General features: G+C 39.5%; 1 protein-coding gene across 1 annotated transcript; it reads left to right on the top strand.

Annotated features, from left to right (window-relative positions):
- Positions 1 to 2855: 2855 nt before the first annotated feature.
- Positions 2856 to 12793, top strand: LOC310936557 (kinesin-like protein KIF23; the record flags this gene model as incomplete). The annotated part of the gene is made up of 23 exons (XM_083900630.1): positions 2856 to 2861; positions 3871 to 3996; positions 4139 to 4267; positions 4542 to 4647; positions 4849 to 4985; positions 5066 to 5181; positions 5558 to 5728; positions 5988 to 6029; positions 6455 to 6567; positions 6893 to 7014; positions 7089 to 7191; positions 7337 to 7416; positions 7523 to 7642; positions 7774 to 7933; positions 8063 to 8227; positions 8335 to 8501; positions 8596 to 8769; positions 9202 to 9408; positions 9624 to 9944; positions 11234 to 11467; positions 11629 to 11717; positions 12045 to 12105; positions 12755 to 12793. 23 exons carry the CDS (start codon positions 2856 to 2858, stop codon positions 12791 to 12793), a joined length of 2988 nt encoding a protein of 995 aa, XP_083756756.1.
- Between the last annotated feature and the right edge of the window lie 215 nt (positions 12794 to 13008).

The following is a 13008-nucleotide window of genomic DNA, read 5'->3' as shown; positions in this document are numbered from 1 at the left end:
CTCTCTCTTTCCTCACTGGAAACCAAACACACAACATTGTATTAGTACACAGGGATTGTAGTGACATGGAAATCCATCACCGAGGACACTGAACTCATGTGCTTGGTGCTTTTTGTAAATTGAGGTATTTCTGCAAGCTGCTGGGAGTTACACACTCACTCACGGTGGGTATTTTTAAGCAAATTTGACAACTATTGGGCCACAAATGAATAAATACACAAATATTTCAGTATTTTCCACAGAACAGTTCATTCTTAGTAGTGTGGAGAAACCTTTGAAACAGCCTTTTGACCTCACGTTGGAGGGAAATAGTAACAAAGTATAAAAGTAAATCAATATTATTTCTCCATCTCTGAGCAGGACACTGTATTTTAATTTACATTAACTCTAGTTTACTTTGACAGTAAGACAGATACACAATATGTCTGAGTATTATCAGTTAGGTCATAATTTATCACTTTAGTGTCCTCTACATTACAACTTTTTACACACGGACGCTCTCTGCCTCAAGACTTTAAAGGGTAGTTCAGGTACTAGCAGTAAATGTCTCACTGCATCATTTCCAATAATAGTAAACATGTTTCTAAATGACTTTTGTCTTTTAAAAACTTTTTAGATTCAGTGTATGCAAGCCGCTGAACAACAGGAAGTTTCAGTGACGTGAGTGATAAGTGTGAGAGGGTTTCAGTCCGGTTTATTGCATTAATGAATCTTATCTTCAAACACTTTGGTAGAGTGGGCACCACTTGTGTTTAAAATGGTGGATGTTTAACCTCAGAGGGAAACGAGCAGTGATTCTGCAGCACAGGCCGTCGTTGTAGAAAACCTGTAACTGAAGACTTTCTTTCTTTGTGTTTTATTTGTGTCTTATTTGTGCTGGAAAACCTTCAGGCTGGAGCGTTCAGGCTGGAGCACTGATGTGGCTACGTGATTGTATTACGGTTTTTACAGTCGCTCGCTCACACACACGCACGCAGACACGCGTATAAAGACTGGAATACTGTAAATGTTTTGACATTATAATAAAGGCAGTAGCATTAACTGTCGAGTGCTCCTGAGAGAGTCAACGGTGGACAACCTGTTTTGTACATACTCGAACCAAAAGGTTGTTTGTTTTTTTTATATCATTTTGTACTGTAAAAAAAAAAAACCCATATAAACCTGTATCAAGCTTATGTGTAATGCTTTTTTTCTTCCTGAATAGTTTTGTGTGCACGGATCAGATAATTACAATATTTATCTGTTTTCAGTGGCAGCGATGCACATTTTTTCTGAACATTTCAGAGCCGTTTTTCAAACCAAATCTCTCGTCTCGTCGTAGCTCCACACACCCGCTCTCCTGTAGTGGTCTTTGCTTTAATGTGATAACTCAGGTTTTTTAGTCGAGGTCGTTTCTTCGAAACATCATTAGCATTACGTTCGTTACCACATTACGGAGGAAATGCACAATAATCAATTATACTTTGAACCTTTGTCACCTATTTATGTGCCGCGTTTCATGTGTTTATATACATTTACCCATATTTTTTTTACTGTAAGTTCAACCTTGTTGAATGTTTGTTAAATGTTTGATATGCGTTCACACAATTAAACATTTGTTTACATCATCCTAGTGTTTGAGGCCACCGCAGATGCTTTTTTATTATTATTGTGTGCTTTTAACTCATTTTAGTCATCTCTGTCACTTATGACTAAATGTATTCTTTGAGGCCAGAAACTGGGAAAGGAGGGAAGAATATAATAGAATTCTGTGTTGAATAAAGGGGGTTTTCTGTTCCCGTCCTCTCAATTATCTTCTGACCCCCCCGGGTAATTTCTAGTGACCAGTCATGAACCACTGGCCTGTCATCTGAATTGTATTTTATATAAAAACACAACTGAAGTGCAGATAACAAAAACAATGGGTAAGAAATGAATGCAAATTTAAAACATTCGATCAATTTTTTTCACCCTTATTTTTAGTGAGTGTGTGTGTCCATTGAGGGGGGGGGCTCTGACATGGGGTTGGGGAGGTCAAAGGGTCATGGATGTCTCATTTAAGGAAAGTGACAGCTCAAAAGGAATCATTGTCCAGAGGTTCAGCCAGTTTAAGACGCTCACGGCAGCACCAATAATGACTCCTCTTTCAGATTCTTTAGAAATATGTCGTTTCCTGGTTGCGCAGCAAGATTCAGTCCCAGCATAGTGATCCTGATGGAGAGAGGCCATTGAATAAGCAGTGTTAAACTGCCTTTCCCAAGGCTTCAATACTTTGTCATTGGGTTTAACATACTGGCAACTGACAATTTTTACAGTTTAACCCCTACGAGGCTGCTGGTCCGAAATGAGTTACCCAGATTACTACAGAAGTATCAGAATGAAGATATGTATTACTGTGTCAGAGTAAAAGCATCTGGAAAACAGTAAAAACACATTAGTTGTGATGTAACGATGAGTAACTGTGTAAAGGTGGATGCTTAAAAAAGTGAACCTGAGCTGTTTTACAGATGTTTTAATCCACTGGATCCACTAAACTGCCTGCTTTTAGCTATTACTATTTACTTAAGCGTGACAAAATTCATCCTGCCACTGAAGTAATGAACTGCATGTTCTGTGTGCTGCTTGTCAATATTAACTCACCTTTATCCAACCATGATTCACTTCCCTCCAGTGGTGGCTCTGGTGCCACTACCACGGCTTAATCAAATAATTTATTTGCAACATAGTCAAAAACATAGTCAAAAAAATCCAGACGCTAATGAATTATGCTGTGCCAACATATATTAAAATATTTCATAATCAAAACGAGTATTTCACTCAAAAGAAAATCAAATAATATATGTATTTTTAGTTGCAATTCTCTTGTCCACACTTAGATGGCGGTAGTGCATCTTAACGGTCGTTGCAACAACTCTTCTCTATAAAAAAGAGTTGGAAGGCGGGACTTCCGCCGCAGGACGCGCAGTCTGCTTTGTGATTGGCTGAAATAACCGACTGTCGCACCAACGTCTGACAAGAGGGAATTTTTCAAATCTCGAAGAGAGAGAGGCGCTCTGTGTGTGAGCTTTCAACAACAACAATGCACAGACAGGGGTGAGTACTGCGATATGTTTTATTGAAATATAAAATCCTCAAATTAGTCGACAAGTGTCCGAGGCGATGACGATTATTCGGGCATAGGACGTAAAAATGCTCGCGGTGGGTTTCTAGTAAGACTCGGCAAGTGAGTGCGCATTAGCCCGGTAGCGTTAGCTTAGCTTGTAGCTAACTCCAAGCTAGTTGCAGTAACTTTGGCGCATCGTACCAATCTGCTACAAAACAAATACATTCAAACCGGGCTATTTAATACAGTTGTGTATTTTCATACAGTCCCTACATGACGAAGCTTAAAGCCATTAGGAAATATTTGTGATTAATATCTTGGGGAACACGTTGGTGGCTTTATTTGCACAGAACCACTGAACTCAACACCTTGAGAATGAATTGAACAGTGTTCATATGTTCCCATGCTATAGTAGACGTTTGTGTATATATAAAGGCTCTTCTGTGTTCTTGCAATGACGGGAGAAAATCGTTTCAATGTAATTTTAGTTTAGCTATACATTTAGTAAATGTATAAGGGTATGCACACTGACTGTTGTCAATGGCATCGATGATAGAATACATGTATCTTATAGTGAAAAATTAGAAATGTTTAATAAGATTATAGTAAATCTCGAGGAAAGATGCAGCTAATCCGTGTCAAAAAATAAATGAATCACTAGGACTGTATGTTGTGAGGTAGACGGGGTTTTCAAGTTACTCTGAAATATTAATGTTTTCACTCCACTCATGATTACACAGTAAAAGAAATTGACCACGATTCATTTATTGCAAGTGTTTTTTATCAAGACGAGAGATAAATTGTATATTGTATTTTTTAAAAATATTGTTTATCTCATCACTTGCAGGAAAGGCAAGACTCCTCGGAGGCATGCCCCCAGGAAGGCAACAAATTCAGACAAAGATCCTGTTGGAGTAAGTAAACACCACTTTGTAAATCCTCAAAATGAAACACCATCACTCTGCACTATAAGAGAAGCATCCCTATTCTGGTAGAAATGAGGTAAACAAGTCTCCCAGAACACACTACTGTAGAAACATTCTGCCCTATTTGTAGGTGTGCTGTCGTATACGACCACTAGGAGCAGAAGATGAGGAATGTTGTGTTGAGATGATAAGCAGCTCCATGATTCAGCTGCATGCCCCAGATGGACTCAAAGCCAACCGCAATGGAGAATTCAAAGAGGTAAGTGGGTTGTTTCCCCATGGCTGGGCGGTAATGAGGTCATACAGACTCGCCCTCTGTGTTCTTTACTGGGGTTCTGAACCGGTAATTCTAAACACTTATTTTACAAATGTTGGATCCTGCCTAATTTTAATTATTGGTCATAGCTGCTTCTGGTAGATCATACAAATGTAATTGTAACTGGTTTAAAACTTGGCGATAAGGACTTGTAAGAGTTTTTTTCTGTGAAATGCCATTAATGTACCAAACGTTTTTTTCTCTGCATATTATTTAGACGCAGTACTCATTTAAAAAGGTATTTGGCATCAAAACCACTCAAATGGAGCTGTTTGAGGAGGTTGCAAAGCCGCTGATTGAGGATCTGATTCACTGTAAGAATGGTAAGTTCGTGACCAGCTGCAAAATCCCATCACTTTATTAGAAACATGTTCATCCTTAGGTAAACGGCAGAAAATACAATATATATGTTTTTTTATACTTAATTAATAATTTAACCAAATGCAATCTTAATTTTAAAATGGTATGAAAACAATATGTATAAAATATCACAGCCTGTCAATCATTCTTTGGATTGTGCACAGGTCTACTGTTTACATATGGTGTCACTGGAAGCGGTAAGACCTTCACCATGACTGGCTCACCCGGTGAAGGTGGACTCCTCCCCCGGTCTTTAGACATGCTCTTCAACAGCATCGGCCCATTTCAGGCCAAAAGATATGTATGTCTTTCTCTCATTTGTGTATTTTATCTTTTAAAAAGTGTTCAGAAAAATTTACTGGCATTTTTGTAAATCTTCAGGTGTTTAAGCCAGATGAGAAAAATGGAATGGAGGTTCAGAATCAAGTTGATGCTCTCCTGGAGAGACAGAAGCGAGACAGTCAGCCGATGCCGGTACCAAAAACACCATCCTCCAGGTAGCAATTTATCTTTTCTTGTACCTTGTATAGTACTGTGCAAAAGTCTAATTCTGTCATCATTAGCATTTGGATTGGAGTGATCCGTCACTGAATGTTGATCTCATTTATTATGTGTATCTGTGCTCGCTCATGTTGAGAATAAACCTGGTATAAAAGACCCTTTTTGTTATTTTAAAACTGCATACACCTTTTCCCTATTTTCTGGAAGTGTTCCAACAAAGTGGCTGAAAAAAATATTCTGTATGGCCATTTTAGTATGGTTAAAACAACAACTCTAATGGTGGCCTAAGGCCTTTTGCACACAGTACACTGTCTTCTGCCCACAAATTATATAACATGTTATTTTTTTTGTCTATTCATGTATTTTTTTTAGGCATAGGCCTGACCCAGAGTTTGCAGATATGATCAGTTCAGAGGAGGCATGCAAATCTGAGAGCGTGGATGAGGATTGTTGCTACAGTGTATTTGTGTCCTACATCGAGATCTATAACAACTACATCTACGACCTCCTGGAAGACGCTCTTTATGACCCCATCAGACCAAAGTAAGGGCTGTTTTTCCCCCAAACACTGCCATTTTAAACGTTTGCCTGCGCACAATTCAGCTGTGGATATTCATAGTGTGTTTTTTTCCCCAAGTATGTGCACTAAAGTAAATTTTTTCAGTAATAATGCAATTGTTCATGTCCCTGTTACCACCACTGTATGAGATGCTTACATTCTTAATTTCATTGAGATTCTGTATATGTTGTTTTTGCTGTGATGGGGGATGCATTTAAAAAAACAAAATCCTGTTTTTGTCAGGTGGCTCGGTGGAGGTACACCGGTACGGAACAATGAGTTCATGTATGTGGCCTGTACAAGACCATAATATCAGTGCTTTGCTTATTCCTAGATCTAGCTTGGCTGTAGCTGACATGTCACGTAGGTCAACAGTGTATTTCCATACCAATAATCCAAAGCCTTAAAAATAGCATAGGTGTATAACTTACCTGTGTGTCGTTGTGGTGGCTGTTGTCTTCAGTGATTGGTCCCCTGCTTTTACTGTGGAGACTTGAACATCCCTGAATGGCTTACGCTTAATTGTGCATGTATCCCTCTGTACCACTCGATGTCTTTGTTTGCATCTCATCATTGTTTTTTTAATTTGGTTTTTGACACTAACATCAAGTATTTGTCATTTTAGCTTTTGCGACTTATCTTTGCTAAATCAACTCATTGCATTACATTGTTAGTGTATGTTGATTATTTCTTTTGTGGACTTGTTTCAGAGCACCACAGTCCAAGATTCTCCGTGAGGATCAGAATCACAACATGTACGTGGCTGGCTGCACAGAAGTAGAGGTCAAATCTACAGAAGAGGCTTTTGAAGTCTTTTGGAAGGGTGAGTGGTGATTCTTTCCCTCTTATGTTTGCCTTCCAATTGTCAAATATGCTCACATTATGCTGATTAAGTCTATTAACTCCACACCTAAGTATAGTGGTAGTTGCCTGGTGACATTCCTATGCTGCACACAGCATAAGTGTCCATTGCAGAGGCAGCCAAGGTTTTGCTATGTCTGTGCAAAATAGACACTTTTTGGTGTACAATAGAACAGTTTCCAGTCGCCACCATAAGTATTATTATATACGGTTTATTCAACAAATGTCTAGTTTATTCGCCCTCTACTGTTACTTCACACACTGATTTTATGATCTACTATCTACAGGGCAAAAGAAACGGAGGATAGCCAACACGCAACTCAACCGTGAATCCAGTCGCTCCCACAGTGTGTTCACAATAAAGTTGGCCCAAGCACCACTTGATGCCGATGGAGACCACATTCTACAGGTGACAAGCAGCTCCAAATTTACACATAGCTCATTTTTTTTTGTGAATGCTAAAGGTGTGGTGTTGAAATACAGGACAAGAGTCAGGTGAACGTGAGTCAGCTGTGTCTGGTTGACCTGGCAGGCAGTGAACGCACCAGTAGAACCAGAGCAGAGGGAAATCGCCTCCGTGAAGCAGGTCAGTTCATTCCTTCCTGTGGATTTGTCTCCAAAATCAGCTGGACACTTTCTTCATGTAGCTGCATGTGGATCTTCTGTTTATACGTATATAGTAGTGGTGGTAGTTTATCTCTAAAGGCTCATTTTTAAAATCTAATTTACAGGTAACATCAACCAGTCTTTGATGACACTGCGCACCTGCATGGAAGTCCTGCGTGAAAACCAAATGTGTGGAACTAATAAGGTTTGTGTCTCATCAGTGTGTCGTTGTTCATAAGCCGTTTGATATCTTTGTAAAGTAGTACTCCGTTTGATATTGTAGGGTTCACATATTCTGTTTATTCTTCCAGATGGTTCCATACAGAGACTCTAAAATAACACACCTGTTCAAAAACTACTTTGATGGTGAAGGAAAAGTCCGGATGATCGTGTGTGTCAACCCAAAGGCAGACGATTATGAAGAAACTATTGTAAGACTTTGCATTTGTTTTGCATGATTTGAACTTCCACACGCATTATTCCAAATGTTTGGCTGATTTGACATTTAAAAAACAACAACAGGAACAATCCTTCTAATAGCAATCCGTTATTTGTCCTACAGCTGGTGATGCGCTTTGCAGAGATGACCCAGGAGGTGGAGGTGGCGCGACCGGTTGACCGGCCGATCTGCTTCCTTGCTGCAGGTCGCCGCCACAGAAACCAGGCCTTCAGAGATGAGTTGTCGCGTCGACAGGATGATCGTGGAGGTTCCTCTTACTCTGGTACGTTACACTCAACTCTCCACTGGGCGTCTCATTGTCATGCTCTATTTTGACATTATTTAGATCATTATCTTTTAATCATGTATGCTAATAATGCTACATAAACACTTCCTTGTCTTATTCGCACAGTTGATGATCCAGTTCTGCTGAGTCAGCTCATAGAAAGCCTTCCAGCCCTGCCTCCGTGTGAGCTGGTGGACCCAGCTGATGATCAGACGCTGCCCCGCCTCATTGAAGTGCTGGAAGCGAGGCAGCGTATACGACAGATGATGACCGAGCAGTTCAACAAAACTGGTACGAGCTAAAAAGCCTCATTTTAGGCAGAAATTAATGAATTAACTGTATTTTTTTTGTAGTTGCTGAGAGTGTGAAAGCCAACATCAATGTGTTTCCTCCTCCAGCTAATACATTGAAGTCTATGCTCCAACAATTTGACGGTCAGCTCAGTGCAAAGGAAACGTTCCTGCACGATCAACAAGGCAAACTGGGCGAGAAAGACAGAGTTATCAGCAGCCAGAGGACAGAGATTGAGCGATTGGAGAAGAAATCCAAAACTCTGGAATACAAGGTGCCTTCTCCTTTGCCAAGCAAACCTGTGCACTTTTCTTCATTTGCTTTTAATTTAAATATACTCATTTGTTTAAATGGACTGCTTATTTCAGATTGATATCCTGCAAAAGACAACAGATGTGTATGAGCAGGACAAGCGCTCACTTCAGCAGGAGCTAGAGACCCGGGAGCAAAGGCTACTGAGAGAGCTCTCAGAGAAGAAGCGCATGGAGCAGCGTATGCAGGGCATGGTGACGGATACCAGGCACAAGTGGGAGAAAGAGTGTGTAAGTGGCCGTATTCAGAGTAGTCCTGCAAATTCCTCATTGACCGTGTCAAGTTTCATTCATCAAATGTCCAGTGTAAAATCACCATCATGCATTACCTTTCTGTGAGCATACCAAATGTTTCATACTGCATTCCCACTGGTTTAAAAACAGGGTTTTTAAAGGGGTTTTTCTGCTTAATCAGCATCCGGTTCGTTCATGATGTCAAAGTTCACTTTGGGGGCCCAAAAAACACCACAAGGCAGAAAAACCACTGGCATAACTACTGTGAAAGTTGTTTGTTGACACTACATGTGAGACTAGATGCATATGTACCCTTTCACTAAGTTAATCAGAGCTGAGCAATGTTTGATAATTAATTAATATGCAATGCATTATTTTAGGATATTGTAATACAGGATTAAAAAAATCTATTTCTTTTTTTCTAATTAGGAAAGGAGAGTGAACGCTAAGCAGCTTGAGATGCAGAACAAGTTGTGGGTTAAGGATGAAAAGTTGAAGCAGCTTAAGGCCATAGTGACGGAGAGCAGCAGCAGCAGCAGCGGAGGCGGCTGTGCAGCAGAGCGTCCAGAGAGGCCGTCTAGAGAAAGAGACCGGAACGTGCCCCAGAAGAGATCTGCGTCACCATCACCGATTCCTGTGAGTTATTTCTTTAACCACTCTTCATCTGTATAATCGCCTTTTGAAATTTTTAACATGGTGGAAATTATGCATGCTTGTAATTATTCTGATAATTATGTGATCATCTTATACCGCCAAGGATGCTTCTGATTTACCCTGTCCTGCATTTGTGTCACTCTGGAGCCACTTCTAACCTCCACAATGCTTGGCCCCAATTTCCACATCATTTTCAGGACTTAACTCCATCCCACCAATATTCAACCAGTGTTAGGGCAGTTCAGGACCCATACCCCACCCCTTCCACCAGCACTCCCTCGTCCTCCTCAGTTTACCGTTCAGTGGCGTCCTGCATCACAGACTGGGAGCATAAGTTCCCTGTAGACTCAGACAGCCAGGTTAAACACCCACAGACTCCACAGTACAGCAGCCGGACTCCCGCTCCATACCATGGCACCAGCAGTGTGGGTCGCAGGAGAGGCATGCGATGGGCCCCAGACACTGAGGCCCCTGCTACGACTCTTGTCTATGGGCTAGACCTAGAAGCAGGAAGAAGGGTTAGTGTTGTAGACCAGAGATATCATTAAGAGAATGTTGTCTTTTTCTCTGTAGGCCTCGTCTGCAGTGTTGCCAATAGATGACTGCTTGTGTAGAATGGCATTAAGTAGTAACACTGTTTCCACGTAGTTTAGCTTGTCTAGAGGAAACTAGTTTTGTCATGCTTGGAAATCCTCTTGCATCATAAGCTCTCAGAGCAGTTCATCATGCCTGCAGTTTTTTATTCTGCCGTTTGTTGCTGGCTGCTTTCTACCACTTTTTTTTCCCCCTTGTGCTGTGTTTGTTTCACCTGCACTATTAAAACAAGACAAAAGTAGTGCACAAAGTTGCACATTTATTTCTTCAGATTTTTTTTCAGAAAGAAATTGGCCAAAAAAGCACAATCCAAGAAAATGATAGCTTGAGTGTCCACTTTCAACAAGTGGAATAATAAAAATGGCCACTAAGCGGTCTCATTTAGGGCTGCAGTCAACCAAATTATCCACTATTTTCATAATGGATTAATATGTATGTGTATATTTTGTATTATTAATAAGCCAGAAGTGTAATATTTTAGGCTTTGGATGTCTACATAGGTCATCCATTTAAAAAAATTAACTACAACCTTTACTGCTCATTGAATTAATGAGCCCGTTTGTAATTGCTTGGCTAAACAAACAGTACCATCCTAACAAACCTAAAACCGGCGTCCGTTGCCTAAAAGCAATTTCACAAAACTTTACTATTCATTATTCAATATTTGACATTTTTATGTTATATTTTATATGCGTTTTTAAGCAGGACCTGTTTGGACTGGTGTGCTCTCTGCTCTTTCTACTTTCCCTTTTTGTTGTTAAATGTTGCAGCGCATCCCATAACTTTTTGGAAAAGGGAAAAAAAACTGAGATATTAATGCTCTGTTCTTCATCATTGCTTTATCACGCTATATATCTAATTCTCTGCATGTACCTTTTCCTTATTAAACCTTCTCCTTACCCTATTTTCACACTGCTTTGCATGCTTGATCTCGTCTGACTCCACTGCTATGTTATGTAGTTAGGAGTTTTAGTGGATTTGAAAAAAAAAAATATATTACTGGAAAACAATGTTACGTGAATTTAATTTTCCCCACAAAAAAGAAATGATCAAATCAACTGTGGTCCTTTCCTCCGATTTCCAGTAATACATTTATTTTCAAAACACGCCCTCTAATATAATCATCCTAACCTTGATTATCTCTCTTAAATGGTCACTGATGGTGTCATAATGTGAATAACTTTGTCTGTTTCTTTCACTCTGGGATCACCAGACTGCTCTTCCAGTTCATCCAATGCACAGGCGCTCACACTCTGCGGGTGGGGAGAAATGGGTAGACCACAAACCACCATGTAATTTGGACCTAGACACTGTCATGCAGCCAATCATACCCAATGCAATCAAAGTGTCCACCCCCAACGAGAAAGCTCTGTCCAAGTGCAACATGTATGTGCTCAGACATCAAGAGCTTGCCTCTGACGGGGAAATCGAGACAAAACTGATCAAGGTAAAATTACATAATTGATAGACTTTTGTTTTTGTATCTTGCTCCAATCTGACTTGAATCGCATTGTGTTTTTAATCAACACTGGGGTCCTGTTTTTAGACGACGTTTGATTCTGAACATGTTTCTCCCTGTATTCTCCTCATGGTTGTACACATCAACAGGGTAATGTGTTTAAGACCCGGGCTGGAGGACAAGCTGTACAGTTTACTGACATTGAGACGCTAAGACAAGAATGTCCAACAGGTCCAAGGTACAGTATTTAACCGAAAACATGAACAGTTGATTCTTTTCTTATTCTCATTTAAGCTTTTTATGTGGAAGTTAAAAACATTTTTGCATAAAAACATTGAAAGGATCAAATATTGACTCGTTAAAATGTGGAACAAATTGTATAATGTATTTATTGAATGACGGTAACTAATCTATGTTTACACACAAGCTGTAAACTTGAATTCTTTGTCTCTCTCACTGTAATTTAAAGGTGTATTAATCCCACTGTATTGAATGGAAGTTGAAGTTGGGTCAATCATTTCTTTGTTTTGTCGAGAAAACCTAAAAAAAATATATTTTGTTTCAGTCGTAAGAGACGATCAGGATCTGGAGAAGGACCGGTTCAACCAGAGGATGTCGAGAACAGAGTAAAATCTTCATTTTACTACAAGAACATACTAGAATTTACTACACTTAAAAAGTTTGGGGTCACCTATACAATTTTTCCAAGGTTTCCATTAAAAGTCACACTTTTATTCATCAAGAGTTGCAAAATTAATAGGAAATATAGTCAAGACATTGACAAGATTAGAAATAATAATTTTGCCCTTTTGTCAAAGAACCAGCAAAACTGTTTTCAGCTGTGCTAACATCATTGCACAAGGGTTTTCTAGTCATCCAATAGTCTTCTAACGTGATTAGCAAACACAATGTACCATTAGAACATTGAAATAGGCCTCTATACACCTATGTACATATTCCATTAAAAACCAGACGTTTGCAGCTAGAATAGTCTTTTACCACATTAACAATGTATAGAGTGTATTTATGATTCATTTAATGTTATATTCGTTGAAAAAAGTGATTTTCCTTCAAAAATAAGGACATTTCTGTGTGACCCCAAACATTTGAACAGTAGTGTATATAGTTACACTCAGCTAAACTAACCTTACTGTAAAACTATTAACTCCTGCATTGTCTTAAGTACCAATAATTATTCTTTTTAATATGAATTGGATACTTGGATTGTTATAACCTGATGCATGTCTGTGCTTTTCAACCTTTTCTTCCCTTTAGCCTCCAGTCGCAAGTTCAAGCTATATCCATCAAAAGTAAGCACAGTAAACAAAAGCATGCATATTGGAGTTTAATGTATACATGACAGTAGTCCTGATTTGACTGGGTTTTAAATGCGATGACTAATATTCTGGACTTCTCTTTCAGACGCAGAAAGCCTTAAGTCGCTGTTCATTTGAAGGAACGTTTTTTTTCTCTCTTGACAATATTGCAAAGGTGTTGCGTGACTGCTGGAACAGTGAAGGCTCCTCCAT

Source organism: Microchirus variegatus (assembly GCF_963457635.1).
Source record: "Microchirus variegatus genome assembly, chromosome: 14".
Classification (NCBI taxonomy): domain Eukaryota; kingdom Metazoa; phylum Chordata; class Actinopteri; order Pleuronectiformes; family Soleidae; genus Microchirus; species Microchirus variegatus.
Note: the sequence above shows the minus strand (reverse complement) of the source record. Positions and strands in the feature narration are given on the sequence as shown.